We start from the raw sequence: 14,518 nt of genomic DNA on the forward strand, positions 1-14,518 counted from the left end.
CGGGCGCGGCCGTTGGTGGCGGGCGATGGCGCTGTGGGGCCGGGGCCCGGCGGTGCAGCGCTGGGCGGCCGGGCGGGAGCGGGAGGCTCGCAGCCGGCAGCAGTGGGAGCGCACCCGCCGCTCCTTCGCGCAGGCCGCCGTGTGCTGCTCCCTGCAGGCCCGCTGGAGCGAGCCCCGCGGCCCCCCGCGCAGGGCCGGGCCGGGCGCCGGGGGAGGCCGGGCCGGTGCTGGCAGCGCGGCGGCGGAGCGGCTGGAGCAGCGGCGGGCGCGGCTGAGGCGGCTGCTGGCCGAGGAGCGGGAGGCGCTGGCGGCGGAGCTGCGGCGGGGCCGCGGGGCGGAGCGGCCGGGGAAGGTGAGCGGGGCGCGCCCTCCGTTAGCGCCTGCTTTGGGAGGGTCTGGAACCCTCCGGTGGCATTACGCGATCCAGCTCTCCTGTTCGCAGGGCGCTGAGCAGCTGCTGTTCGAGCACTGGAAGAAGAAGAACGCGGAGCTCCGGGAGGTGACGCTGGTTTCTTTGTAGTCCCCACCGCCTTGGAGTTATTAAACCAGTTTTTAACTTGGGGGTGATCGTATGGCCCCAAGAGCTGTGCAGATCCTGGTGGTGATCCCAGGAGAGCCTCTGGCGCTAATGGTGATGCCGCATCTGCTGTCGTCCCAGGTGGAGTCAGACCTGAACAAGAAACACGTGACAGAGGCTTGGGGGGATCAGGTGCAGCAGAAATCCAAGGTAGGCAGGGGGAGAGCCCTGGTGTTACTGGTCACGAGGGTGGGCTCCCAAAATGGTGAGCATGTGGAGGTGTGGCACCATGTGCCTTCTGACCCCACTGGCACACAGCTTGCCTTCCCGTACTGACACGGCTCACCTGTGGAAGGGACAAGACTTGGCTGCTTGCTCATTTTCTCACACCACTGTTGAGCCAAATCATGACTGAGGTCACCACACTTGCCCCCTTAGTGATGGGGAGTTACTGTGCTGCAGAACAGGAGCTGCTGTCAGCCAAGATGCTTTTAATGAAGAGCCATCATTCTGATGTACTCATCGTAATGAGTACACACCATCCATCCCCTAGGAAATTCAGTGCTACCTGCTGAGTGCTCTGACGCAGGATTCAGCGTGGTGCTCCTTGTGTTGCTCCCTTCATCAACAGTGAGCCAGGGCAAAATCGCAACAGCGCAGTAGCTGAATGTGCACACACTAGATCTGGGAATACAGTGATTTTGATGTGAAAGAATCATAAGGGTCTTCAAATGCAGATTCCAGAGTTAACTACAACAATCATCTAGGTTGTAAAAGGAAAAACTGAGTGTATTTATGAGACCACCCGTGCTTGGCATCAGGCCTGTGCAGGGTCCTGCAAAGGATGTGTACAGACTGACAAGCCTTTTCATCAGCACAGTTCTGCTTTGGCTCTGTGCTCATTCCTAGTGTATTTTGTTCCATATTTTCCCAGTACAAGTCACTTACAGGATTTACTTTGTGGATTTCCTGAGCTAGAGGCTGTTTCTTTACTTTAGCCTAATGCCATGTTTTCTTTTGGCTTGGAAAGAGAGAAGCAACTGAGCTTGAAGAGAAAAAGCGTTACGAAAACAAGTATGAAACTGCGCGAAGGGAAGCATTGGAAAGAATGAGACAGGAGGAAGAGAAGCGGCGGCAGGAGGAGAAGAAGCAAGCAGAGATGTTGCTGCAACAAATAGAAGAGCTGAAGTTACAGGAGAGAGAGGTAAGCCTTAATTCCTCCTCAGGTGAGCCACTGAGCCACACATGAAATGAATGTGGAATAGTTCCTGCAGTGAGGATTTTGACTGCTGCAAGGGAGCAGGATGGGGTACAAACTTGGTATGAACACTCCCTCTGGGCAGTCCTAGCTTTCTGATATACTTTCTTGGTTGGTTTTTAATCCTTTTAGGCAACAAAGCTGAAAAAGGAACAAGAGAATTTATTAAAGCAGCAGTGGGAGCTGGAGAGCTTGGAAGAAGGAAGGAAACAAATGGAAGAGCACAGGAAGAAGAGAGAACTTGGGTAAGAAGAAAGGGCAAACGCATTGGTGCCATTACTGCTTTTTGTTCATGTTAGCAGTAGCAGGTACCTCTGGCTGTAAGTTACATTATCACAGAAGCACCTTCCTGAGTGCTGGTATATAAAACATCAGGCTTTAGAGTCAGATTGAATGTTCTGTGTTTTCCTGTTTTAGTCGCTTTTTGAGGCATCAGTGCAACGCCCAGTTACAGAGACGAGCTCAGCAGATACAAGAGGAGCTGGTAAGAGAAAGGACCCCTTGATTTATGCTTTATAGATACTGTGCGCTGAAAAACTCATTCTTTGTGTTCCATTCATGTGTTTGCCTCTGATGCTAACAGGTAATTAGTTAGGAAGCTCCTTCCAGCTCATGAGTAGGAACTGGAGCAAAAGGATCACAGGGAAGCCAGCAGACCGAGTGTCAACACCAGTAATGGTGGAGAGTAGCCCTGCACCCAGGCTGGAAGCCTGCTGGATAGCTGTTAATCCTGTGGTTTTTCCTCAAGGAGATAGACAGGCAAATCCTATCAGCCCTCCTCGAGAAAGAGGATGAGGAGCAGCGCCGCCAGTCAGCGCGACGGGAACGGGCTGTAGCAGATGCTGCCTGGATGAAACATGTCATTGAGGAGCAGCTCCAGTTAGAGAAGGAGAGGGAAGCAGAGCTGCAGACTATTTTCAGGTGAGTCTCCCCACCTCTGAATGTCAGCTGAAGAGATCCTGTGCTCAGTGGCGTAACCAGTGCGGAGAGCATCTCCTCTGCTGACAGGACAGTGTGCACTGCCATCAAGTTTCAGTTGAAAGTTTTGTTGTGGAGGGAAGACTTTTAAGAGCTTCAGCTGTACCTGCCCCAGCTTTGATAGCAATGCCCTTAACTACCTGTGCCCCATGTGAAATAACATCCCTGTTAAGAGGCAGCCTCCCTCCCGAAGTTCTTCTGTGCCCAGGGCAGACCTGGGTGTCCAGGAATTCCTGCTGCAGGCCAGCATTTGCTGTGCCTCTAAAGCACAGGGTAGCTTGTCTATGCCCATAGAGTATATAGGGGTTTTCTTAACAGTAAGAAATAACCTCAGAGAGAATTCTTCCTCTCTTTTTTAGAGAAGAAGCTAGAAAGATGTGGGAGAAGAGGGAAGAAGAATGGCAAAGAGAGAAAGCAGCCAGAGATCGCCTGATGAATGAGGTGAGGATCTTTTTGGAGGTCTCTCCTGGTTCCAGCTATAACCCTCCACCCTCCAGCAGGCCTCAGCCATCACTACCCAGGGCAGAGTTTTTCTGCTTGTCTGACTCATTGTCTCAGAACTGTCTAACCATCTGCCGTGAGATTTCCCCGGTTCTGCTTCTAAAGCTGTCGTTTTCTCTGACCTCCCTTAATCCTCATTTCACAAAGGTCCTCGCAGGCAGACAGCGCCAGATCCAGGAGAAGATGGAGTTAAACAGACGAGCCCAAGAAGAGTCCATAAGGTATCGAGAGCAGCTGATTAAAGAACTTGAAGAGGCTAAAGAGCTGACTCGTCGAGAGAAGGAGCAGGAGGAGGAACTGAAGAGAGCACGGAGGCAGGAGCTGGAGGCACAGGTACTGTGTGCACCCCAGAAACATGCCCAGTTGCTGAAGGTGCCCAGTCTATGTCTGATCTCACTGTAACCACCGTTTTCTCTGTGCTCAGCTGACAGAACAACGCTTGGAAGAGCAGGAGGAGCAGCAGCACCGGAGAGAGGAGGAAGAGGAGGAGAGATCAGCCCAGCAGCACTGCCAGGAGCTGGTGCAGCAGGAGGCCAAGCGCATGGTGGAGCAGGGCTATCCCCCCAAGGTAGGTAGCAGAGCTGTGGGGTAGCCCTGACACATGGGCAATAGCCTCAGACAGACACAGTCCTCACTGCCCCTTAGTTATCACATGGCACCAGGGCAGAACACTGGGCCTGTTCCTTCCCTGGTACTATTTCTAACACCAGTCTCCCTCCTTTGCATGTGTGCAGAATGTGAATTCTAAAGCCTATCAAGTAGTTACTGTCTTTGTTTTGACCCCATTAGCTCTACAGTTACCCCAAACCAGCGTGGACCTGAGGATTCTTGTCCTTTGTGCCTGAGGAACAGGCACTAAATGTGGCTGCAAACTACAGAAAGAAAATGTGGAAGAATCAAGGAACTTCTGAAACCATGGTGGCTTTGGAATAGTCTACAGTGACACTGAGACTCAACTCGGGGGATTTCTGGAACTATTTAGCTGTGCCCTTGCTAAAGAGCCAATTTTGACTGGCTTTGAGAAGGTGGAAGTGTGAGCATCCTCAGAGGACTAAACTGCTTCAGGAGCTGTGACCATATATTTTAGCAGGTGCTACGCTGGGGCAACACAGCAAATAAAGAGGCCCTCTGGATCTGAAGAGTGAAAGGATCCAGCCTTCCCCTAGGATGGGAACTGCCAATCACTGTGTTTGGAGTCAGCTCATAATGTGTGCTGCAGATCAGCAAGATAACCAGTGCTGCAGCTGTAATCCTTAACAAGTTCCTCTCCAGATGGCACCAAGGATTCCATTAAATGTTGGTTTTCATTTGTTTCACAAAGAATGAGTAACTTCAACCTGAACAAACAGCTTGTTTCTTTACATGAGCCAACTCCTGCAACAGTAGGAGGGGGTTCAGCTGATTATTGCACATGATTCCTTCCTTTTGTCACTGGTGACTGTGCTTGAAATTGGTCCTTCAGCTGGTGTGGCCTGGTCAGGTCCTGCCCAGTGCACGAGGAGCTGTAGAGGGCCCTGCCACAGACAGGCATCATCACAGCACTGCAGGTGTGACGCTGCTGAAGACACCTTTTCCAAGATCTTCTCCTTACAAAGCCATCACAATAACCCCAAATAAACACTGAAAGGATTTTAACATTTTATAGTAATACTGTAAACAAAAGATTAAGTCAAAATATTGTACAGACGAATGACACTGATAAATACAAATTTTGGAAAAAAGGCAAATAAATTTTTTACTTTCCTATGCAGCATTTTGTAAAGAAAGAGCAGAGTTTGGTTAGAGGGGAAAAAGGGGAGATCTAGTCATAAACAACACAACCATCTTTGTTATTTGAGGTGCTATAAATCCGAGGCCCAGTGCTGTGTGACCATAACTCACCCGGAACAAAGGTTTGTTCGGAGGCAGGGAAGTGGCCAGAAATGGTGTTTAGGTGACAGAATAGGAAACCAGTTATGGGTTGACCATGATTTTATAGCTAAAGGTAGAGCTAAATGCTTGGGTTTAAGAAACCTGGAGCTGGCATAGCAAGAACAAGGGCTTGCAGCTCTCAAGAGTGTCTGTTTGGTTTGGTATAGAAGCAAATAGCTGATAGATTAGAACATAACTCAGTGTTTCCCTGGCCTGGAAATCAGGCAAGATATCTTAAAAGCACACAGCAGTGGCCTGAGAGGCTTTGAGAACCACCTCCTGCCTGGCAACAGTGCCAAGTTAAAAAGATGATCACTGTATTTAACTGCCAGTAGCATAATTCTGAAGCAGGTTTTACATACACCTTTTGTGGTTCTAATCCCATTCCTGGGAGGTCAGAGACACTTCTGGAATTGAGAAGTGCAGAAAGGACGTAAAAAACCCCACACTGAAGAAGATGAATTTACTGGGTTGTCATTGACTCTCTATTCCTTCCCTCCCTCTACACCTTGCAGTGCTTTAAGAAGGGAGCTAATTGCAACAGGAATCCAACAGTGTTGTGGCTCCGAGTGTTCAGATAAAATACAAACACACTTGACTTGAGAAGGAACCAACCTCTCAAATTGTCTCCTGCCAGAAGGCCTGTAGGGATGCATGGTTTGGGTAGACCCTGTGCTGCAAGCCTGGCTCTGGAACAGCATTTCTGACCCAGAGGTGTCTGTGAAAGCTCTGAACATTCACAGCTCCCCAACCCCGCTGACACCTCAGCTCCTTGGCAGAGACAACTGGGACAGTTCCAAATGGGACACAGAGGGAAAATCACTGGTATCTCCCCCCGTCCATGGGATTTAGACTCCCCAAAACTCTCTTAATTGTTGAAATTATGGACTGACAGATTTTGGAAGCATTGTGAACTGTGATGAATGAAAACCCCAAAACACACAGTGACATTTGTGACCCCACTGCCTTTCCAACTCGCAGCCCACCCGGGTCACTCCATACATAGCTCCTAAAATGTTAAAAGATTTGCATAAAACTTACTGGATAGAAGAGCTCTTTTCACATTTGGCTATGCTGAGGTACAGCAGTTCTGTGCTATGGCATATAGAGCTGCTTTGCACTGGCACTCTTCTAACTTCCTTTCTTTTTCAAAGAGTACAGAGATCTTTAGTGAAAATGCATCTTGAGTCACTGAGAGATGCTGCTGCCAACCCGAGGGTGCTTGAAGCTGACAATAAAACTCTGTGGGAAACTGAAGAATCAATTATTAAATCAGAAACAAAGGATAATATTTTAACCACTAATGCCCTAAAGTAACATCAAACATATATATTAATGGCATAGTGACAACTAAAAGAAAGAACTACTAAGTTTCAAATTCCTTCCAAAAAACAGATAAAGTGACAAAGACCTCGTATAGTTACACGTCATAAGCTTGGATGCCCACAGCTACTCCTTGTTTTAGCAGACTAAGAACGTATTATTGCACAACAGTTGATATGGGAACAGATACTACTAGGCTCATACCCTCCATCGGGACGGCAGCCGGTTATGGTCCTGGAGCCTTCGGAGCCTCTTTTGCTACAGGGTTCTCAGTCAGCACCATCAGGGCATGTGCAGCTCCAGGACAGAGAGCCCCAGAGGCAGGATGTGGCCCGCTGGTGCACGTGGTGACTCCGGTGGGAGCTTTGCAAAGTGCTATCTGAAAGCAGAACATGGCCCCAAGGAAACATCTAGCAAGAGCTTGAGACAACGCTGGTACGCTGTATTGGCTCGACAGCTATTTGCAACATGCTATTACCTGTAACTAAACTGGCAACACAGGCACAAAATAAGGCAGTGGGTTAAATTAATCATAAAATCGTTAGAAAACATGCAAAAATAATACTGAGGGTTTCTTAAAATAAAAAAAAAAGTTTCTTGCCCCATTAGTTCTTCCTCATAAAAATCTGAGCAGTTCCACACCTATGTTTGCAATCCAACCTTTACAAAACAGGACTAAAAAGCCAAGTGTGACTCAGTTGTTGTTCTCTTTGGTTGTGATGGTGACCAGCTGCTTGGCTGCCTTGGCGATGTCGTAGGCGCACTGGATGACCTGCTGCGTGACCAGCTGGATGTCAGTGCCGGGGCACGACTCCACAGGAAGCGTCTTTTTGCACTCAGATTGGAGTCTGTAGGCACTAGATGTCAGCAGGCGCAAGGAAGTCCTGACCAGCTCAGATTTGGGCTTCTGGGAAAGGAAAGTAGAAGCTGAACTCGACAGAACACCAAAATCCTTTCAGGATTGCTTTGATTAGCTGGTAGTGGCTCACAAGTCATCTGTAACACGGGACTTGTGCTGCTTCCCACACAGGCTCCTCCACACTGTAGGAGATGCTATAAGCCATCGCTGTAGCACAGACATGGAATAGGGGTGGATGAAACAAGCTCCTGGAATTTCTCCTCTCATCTCAGGGGTATTTCAAACCGCTGCCAGGCAGCACACAGGGAATACAGCTTCATGCTCTCATTTAGGAAGTTACTCACTCTAGTGCCTGTTTACTGCTACCCAGCCCACTTCCTGGCTGATGCTGGGGCACAGAGTGTCCAGGACACCCAGCTTAGCAGTGTTAGATTTTCCCTTCAGCTTTAGGGGCAAGTAAGACTTTACAAAACTTAAGTCATGGAGATTTCACTCCCTCAATTTGCTGTGAATCACAGAATCGATGCTGGATGGTACTTACTTTTGGGAACAAGGCTGCCATTTCCGTTACTGCCACATGTATCCTCTCGGAGCACGGTATATAACTGCAAAAAGATGGATTGTGTTACTCATCATGTACAGACTCCCCTTTCCTCCTCAATCCCACTGCTCAGTGGCTATTATTCCAAAAATTGAGTAACAAAACATATATATTCTAATATATATTCAACAAGTATCTCTGCAGGCTGCAGTGAGGGCGATGGAAGCAGCTAGTGCAGCATACAGCACGGTGACTCTTGGTGTGTCCTCAGCACTGCCCTGCATACTTCAGCACACTCTTATGTAGAGCACCACATCTTCAGAGAAAAGCAAGAACTCAACCAGTGGTATGGAACGGTTTCTGAAGACTTCATTATTCTTTGATCAAAGTTTGTTTGAAGGCGTGACTGTTCACAGCCATTATACCAAACTTTCTTAGAAAAGGTCTCAATTTGTTTGCAGCTATGGGATTGGGCCCATGAATATTAACTACCCATTAAAGCATCAGCTTCCAAACCTCCCCCTGCCCAACCATCCACATCATCCAGAAAACTGCTCAGCTCCTTCTGTTCAGCACATGCACGAGGATGTTCTATCGTGAGGTGTGGGAGAGTGTGGCCAAGCAAGCCCATCCACGCCAGCCAGGCACAAAGTGAAGTAAGATTCTGCAGCTTGAAAACATTTACACAAAATCTGGTGATACAGAGGTTTGGAGGAAAAAAGCAAGTTGTTTTCCTCAGCACAGATGATCAAAAGGAGATAAAAAACCCCAAACCACTCTGTATGTGGGATCTGAGCGAGTTTAACTTGCTGCCACCTGAGGGAAATCCCTACCCATTTGTTCTGAAAGACCTTTTCCTCCATAGGGAAAGAGACTGCAAAACCAAAGAACTGAAAGAAAAGCTTTTAAGCTGCTATGGATCCAAGAGCTGAAATTATTCAGTAATCTTGGAAGAAAATCAGAAAATGCCAAAGGTGTTACAATTGATTTTAGTTTCAGAGTTGAATCTTGGCCATCCAAACTCTTACACATTGGTGTGTACAGAACTGTCTTGGCTACCCCTCTGAAGCAATGGGTTTTCTGCTCTTCTTTTTCATCTGTAATTTAAAGTAGAAGCCTTAAAAACCTTACTTTATACTCAAAACCTATTCAAAAGCCATCAGTTCTGAGCCTCTCTGAGACATCTCTGTTCAAAACAGATCTTACATCTTCACCACAAGCTGCTGTGAAGCACTATGTTAGTGTGGCCTGTCAAAAATCTCATTTCAGAAGTCTCATTTTTATACTTCAAAGACTCAATTATAGCATTAAGTTCATTAACATCATTCACTCTCAAGCAAGAGCATCTCAAAAAATCCCAAAGCAACAGCATTCAAGAATATTCACTATCTGTAGATTATGGTAGATTATTGCCCTTTCAAGCACAGAAAACCCCAAACCCAAACCAAAAACCCCCCAAGCATTATTTGTGCTTCATCCTGCAACACCAAGGATGCCAAAACAGGTTACTTGCAAATGCACTGAGAAAAAAGCAACACACCGGGGTCATTTTGGCAATGCAGGAAAACTGCTGTCAAAAGGAGTATTTCCGTATGTCCCAAATCATGAGTTCTTCCAAATAAACTAAAAGCAGAGAGAAGTCTTCCAAGTTCACTGGAATTCCTGTTCTGCTCTTGGGTTAACGATCAGATTGCTCCCTGCAAGCACTGCCCAGCACCGTACTTCATACAAAAGCCAGTTTGGTGATTAAACCATTTGCTAACAGGGCAAAGAAAGCCCCAGTTACAACATGAAGGAGAGAGACCAAGATTAACAACAGGCATTTCACAGCATGCTCTCCAGGTCAGCTGCAGAGCTGGTGGTGTGCCTGAGGAACAGCTTTAGATAGCCTAAACATTCCCTGTAAGCTCAGGAAATGAGCTGACATGTTTGTGGAGTTTACACATATTTGGAGGTGTCCTACAGGCCCTTGTCCCAAGCCCCTCTCCAGGTTTCCTACAGCCCCTTTAGGCACTGGAGCTGCTCTCAGGTCTCCCCTTCAGGAGCCTTCTCTTGTCCAGGCTGCCCCAGCCCAGCTCTCTCAGCCTGGCTCCAGAGCAGAGCTGCTCCAGCCCTCACAGCAGCTCCACGGCCTCCTCTGGACTCACTCCAGCAATTCCACGGTCCCTCTTGTGTTGGGGACCCCAGAGCTGACCATTATCATCCAAAGCACTTCATGCATGGCCTTCAATGACCCCTGTGTATCTGGTGCATGAGGGAAAGAGGCAGCAGAGAGCAAGAGAAAGAACACTGTGCCTGGGAGGCAGGGGCAGAGGCCGGAGCACCAGGAGGCAGGACGGGGCTGCTGGATGTTCAGGGGAGCTCTCCCAGCACAGCCAAGGCCGTGCCTGAGGCTGCGCACAATCCATGTGCTCTTGAGTGGTCTGCTTGAGTCAGTGCAGGGAATAGAGAGGAAAACAGGGGGGAAAGGAAGGAAGTTGTTTCATTAACAGGTGATCGTCTTGCATCACTTTATTACTCTCTGTCAGTGTGTGATTTTTATCTACAGTGTTCCCAGTACCAGATGCACTGCTGCATCCCTATGGATCTCACTTTGATAAGGAAGCAATCCCCTCTGCAAGGAGAGGATAGCAGAACAAGCCTGCTCCATGTCCTGCATGTCCCCAGCCCTCTGGGACAAAGCCAGGGGACAGGCGCACACAGAACAGCAGCTTCACAGCTGATGATTTGCAGGATTACACTCATTTTGGTGCTGGCAAACAGCCCACTCCACAGGTGGTTCAGGACAGAAACCAAAAAGAAGGGAACAGGTTGCTAAAAGTTTATGTAATTTAACAGTAGAAGTGTTGTTTCAATGACTTTGGAAAAAAAAAAAATAATGGAATTCCAATCCTGTAAACTGGGATATCCATAAACCCCAAACTCAATTAAAACTCCTCTCACTGTTGCTCCTCTGAGAGAAACAAGCAACAGGGGATTGCAGTGGAAAAGGTTACAGCCAAGGGCACAGAGCTCAGCACAAACACACCAGGATTTGCCATCCAGCGTGAGGAGAGGATTCCAAAAATAGAAAAGAACAAGAAAGGAAAAACATGGAGCAGAAGTGGCTCCGCTGCACCTCCCAGGCAGGCGTGAGCCACCAGCCACTTCCCATGGGGAAAGATGGGCACAGAACACCAGAGCTGCCTCCTGGTTCTCAGAGCCCAAAGCTGCTCCAGATCCAGGAAGACCTAACTCCTATTTATAGCCTTCCAGAGGAACAGGGCAGGAGCAGCCCCTGACAAGGTTAAGGGCAGCATCACTTTTACTCACTCCCCATTATCTGGAAAATGAATTGCTCAGTTGGGCCAAAGCTTCCTGAGGGTGCTGGTGCCATGTGCCACCCGATAGAGTCCTGCCAACTTAGCTCTGAGCCTAAACCTCACAGTTCAAACCACCTTCTCCTGGTATGTTATCCATACTAATCTTTCAGTAGGAAAGCCAAATTCTCCCTGACTTCAGGATTTTTCCCTGACACAAGACCAGGTGCTGCTGTCACACTTCTGTGGGTGTCCTTGCCTAAAGACACCGAAGTCTGAAGCTCCAAGTTCTCTCCAACACATTTGATTTATATGTAAACCATAATTTCACAGCAGGACCTCGCAAGTGCTGTGCTCACCAGCACCCACCAGCTGCAGGCAGGATGGGCAGACAGCACTGCTGGCAGAACCCACTTGCACACAGCAGCACTGACATTCTGGATGGGATCATGTGTTCCCACTGCCGGTCACTCATCCTTGCTCACCCTGTGGCTTGCATGTGTTGTAGGGGTGAATTCAGACCATCCTTCCCAAAACACAAAATGAACCGCCTTGGTTTTCCCTCAAACTCCGGAGCTTTGTCTCCCTCACACCTTACCTGTCGTGCTTGTTCTCCTGCGCCGCTCGCAGCAGCTCCTGGATGTTCTTAGTGATCTGCTCAGTTTTCCGAATCACATCTTCTGTACTGGGCAAACTGGAGCTGGGAGCTGTGTCCGTGTCTTCAGGGATGGATCCCTCCCCCTGCCAGATGATGCTCCTCTGCCGGCCCTTCCTGCCCGACCTGTAAAGGACCACACAGAGGTCAGCCCTGGTGTCAAGGCAGTGTGGGGCTGTGCCAATAGCACTGCAGCATCAGCTCTGCACCGTGGCACCTACCCCGTCTCTTCCAGCTCCAAGGGGGTGGTGGGGTTGTCATAGTCACCCTCAGAAACGCTGCTCTGCTTCTCCAGCTTGGAGGCCTGCAGTGAATACAGACTTGGTTTGGTGTTTGGTTAACAAAGATGAGCCCCATGCTATGCCAGCTCCATGACCCTGCTATAGCCCATGTGCCTGGGAATGTCAAGATCCACTGCAGATTGGAGGCTGAAATAGGAGTGCAAGACCAAAACAGAGTTGAGGCCCACTGCACATTGGAGGCAGCTTGGCACATCCCCATCCCTCAGCCAGGCCCCAGCATCAATGCACATCCACCTACTCCTGTCTTAAAAACTGCAAAGCTCATAAGAAGCGCCTACTACAGCTTGACCGTTTCCAGTGCACCACATTTGCCTCACTCCACACACGAGCAGCCTCTGCATCAGCTCCTGCCTTGGTCACACCACTGCTCAGTAACAGGGTCCTCCACAATCCCCACTGAAGAACCAGCCTTGGAGCTTTACACAAACTCTCATCAAGGTGAGGGAATCTCAAGTGTTCGAGAAAGAGCCATTTGCATCCCTCATGCAGACACTTTGGAAATAATACTTCTACCTCTAGGACAGGCCAAAAATGTGACCAGGAATTGGTTTTCATTGGCTGAGATCCAGTACTTGTGTTAAGCACTCATCCAATATTGAAACCAGCAATTCTTAACTCTGAAGCACCTGGAGTGTGAACACTTTCCTACTTCCTATCCATTTTAAAGCTACTCTGCATAGAAGGAAAGAACAAACACTTCCCTGAACGCTCACCTCTCAGGCTAGTGGAGATCAACTGTAATGTGACGTATTTTGAAGATACAGAACTATTACATGTCAAATCTGACCTTTCCCTTCTCTCAGACAGAGGAGAACAATTCTATCAGTGGCAAAGCTCTACACAGAAACAAAACTGACAGCAATGAATGACAAGAATCAGTAACAGGCTATAGAACCAGAGTACAACAAAACCAAATGAAACCTCTGCAGGTTTCTGGTACCACCCAGTCCTGGTCCCAGCTGCAGCCAAACCCAGATTTGTACCTGACCAAGCAGGATATCCCTTGGAAGTTTTATCATCCAGCCCTACTCCCAAATCTGATGCTTTCTCAACTGAAATGTCCAAATGCTGTACAGTCAAACCAAAATGGGACACAGGAATTTAACAGGCAGGGTCTGTGTCCTGGCAGGAAGAGCCCAATGTGTGAACGTTCAACATCAAAACTCGCAGGCTTGATTTTTGAGAAGTTTAGGATGACGTAGTAAAATCAGATGGGAGACTGCTACACTTGCCCAAGAAACAGAAGGAGACAGTGCCGATTTCCTCATCAGAGCCACACAGAAAGAGCAGAGCAAAAAGAGAGAACTTTTCTTGAAAGATCTTCTCAAATTCAGGTAAGTCTCACAAAGAAATGCAAATGGGCTGGGTTTAGATTTGCTTCAAAGTCAGAGAGATTTACCAGAGAGACCTTGAAATGTGTTCCACTCATCCTGATGGTGAAGGTACTTTCAGCAACCAGTGCAAGCTCAGGCTGAACAGCAGCACAAGACCATGGCCTGTTTGTCTTCAGCACTCATCAGCGTGACACGTTAAGCTGTACCTGCTCGGGGTCTGGCACTTCAGTCACAGCCCTTTCTTAACCAAAGAGCTGCACATGCAAAGTGCTTTCCATTTCTCTTGAATGTGCGACTTGTGATTAGTTCAAGGATCTCAAAACAGCCTGAAAAGAAGCTGTGATGGACAGACTAGCTTATCAAACTGCTGGCCTTGCTAAATGTGTCCTTCTGCAAGGGGGCATTTCTAGCAGATTAATTTGAGTAAGACTGGATTTAAGTGTTCCACTACAAAAAAAAGAACAGTTTAAAAGCTGGATGAGGCTTCGTCACATAACTAACAGCTCATGAGGCCTCAGCAAAGGGTCTTTGGAATAACATCAGCTTACAGGATGCATTTAATGCTTCTTGGTAACACTGTAATTTTATTCTTAGAACCAGTACTGTAGCTAACAAAACCCCTAAGAACAAAGTTCTGTAGATCCAAAGGAACACTGGTATAAGCTTCCTCTACAGACTCTCAGTGTCTTTAATCTGCCCTAAAGGAGTCTTGCTAAAATCAGTTCCTGTACCCACTCAGTCTTTCATCTGTGAAGGGCAGCATAAGGCTCACTGACCCCACAGTGTCTCAGTGGGCAACAGAAATGGCTGTTTGGAGGTTTAAAGAACCCACTTCAAACAAACTAATGAACATCTGTAAGATCAACAGTCAATCAGGACCAGTCTGGATTGATGCAAACTGGCAGCCCCCAGAGAAAGCAGGTTTAAAGGCAGGGCCCAGTGAGGTTCAGAGGCCACATGCAGTGCATTTAGTCAGGAGGAAGAGTTACACATTGGCTTATGAAACAGCAGTAAGCATCTGCCAAATTACTTTCCAAACA

General features: G+C 48.1%; 2 protein-coding genes across 8 annotated transcripts in view; one reads left to right on the top strand and one right to left on the bottom strand.

Annotated features, from left to right (window-relative positions):
• Window positions 1-5,004, top strand: TCHP (trichoplein keratin filament binding). 3 transcript variants are annotated; one of them, XM_065692082.1, is made up of 11 exons: window positions 1-352; window positions 428-499; window positions 659-727; window positions 1,548-1,721; window positions 1,908-2,020; window positions 2,193-2,259; window positions 2,524-2,696; window positions 3,113-3,194; window positions 3,402-3,587; window positions 3,679-3,822; window positions 4,044-5,004. In XM_065692082.1, exons 1-11 carry the CDS (start codon window positions 26-28, stop codon window positions 4,074-4,076), a joined length of 1,440 nt encoding a protein of 479 aa, XP_065548154.1. In that variant the 5' UTR covers window positions 1-25; the 3' UTR covers window positions 4,077-5,004. The 3 variants fall into 3 exon arrangements, with proteins under 3 accessions (XP_065548154.1, XP_065548155.1, XP_065548153.1); XM_065692083.1 differs by having other exon boundaries at window positions 443-499; XM_065692081.1 differs by having other exon boundaries at window positions 1-499.
• The window catches only part of GIT2 (GIT ArfGAP 2), a 26,831-nt gene continuing 17,193 nt past the window's right edge, over window positions 4,881-14,518 (bottom strand). For all 5 annotated transcript variants that reach the window (XM_065692076.1, XM_065692080.1, XM_065692079.1 and 2 more), the window contains 4 exons: window positions 12,064-12,146; window positions 11,786-11,968; window positions 7,889-7,952; window positions 4,881-7,395 (listed from right to left, as the gene is read on the bottom strand). In XM_065692076.1, coding sequence (XP_065548148.1) covers window positions 7,183-7,395; window positions 7,889-7,952; window positions 11,786-11,968; window positions 12,064-12,146 — 543 coding nt within the window. In that variant the 3' untranslated portion in view covers window positions 4,881-7,182. The remainder of the gene's footprint in view (window positions 7,396-7,888; window positions 7,953-11,785; window positions 11,969-12,063; window positions 12,147-14,518) is intronic.

Source organism: Lathamus discolor, chromosome 12 (assembly GCF_037157495.1).
Source record: "Lathamus discolor isolate bLatDis1 chromosome 12, bLatDis1.hap1, whole genome shotgun sequence".
Lineage (NCBI taxonomy): Eukaryota > Metazoa > Chordata > Aves > Psittaciformes > Psittacidae > Lathamus > Lathamus discolor.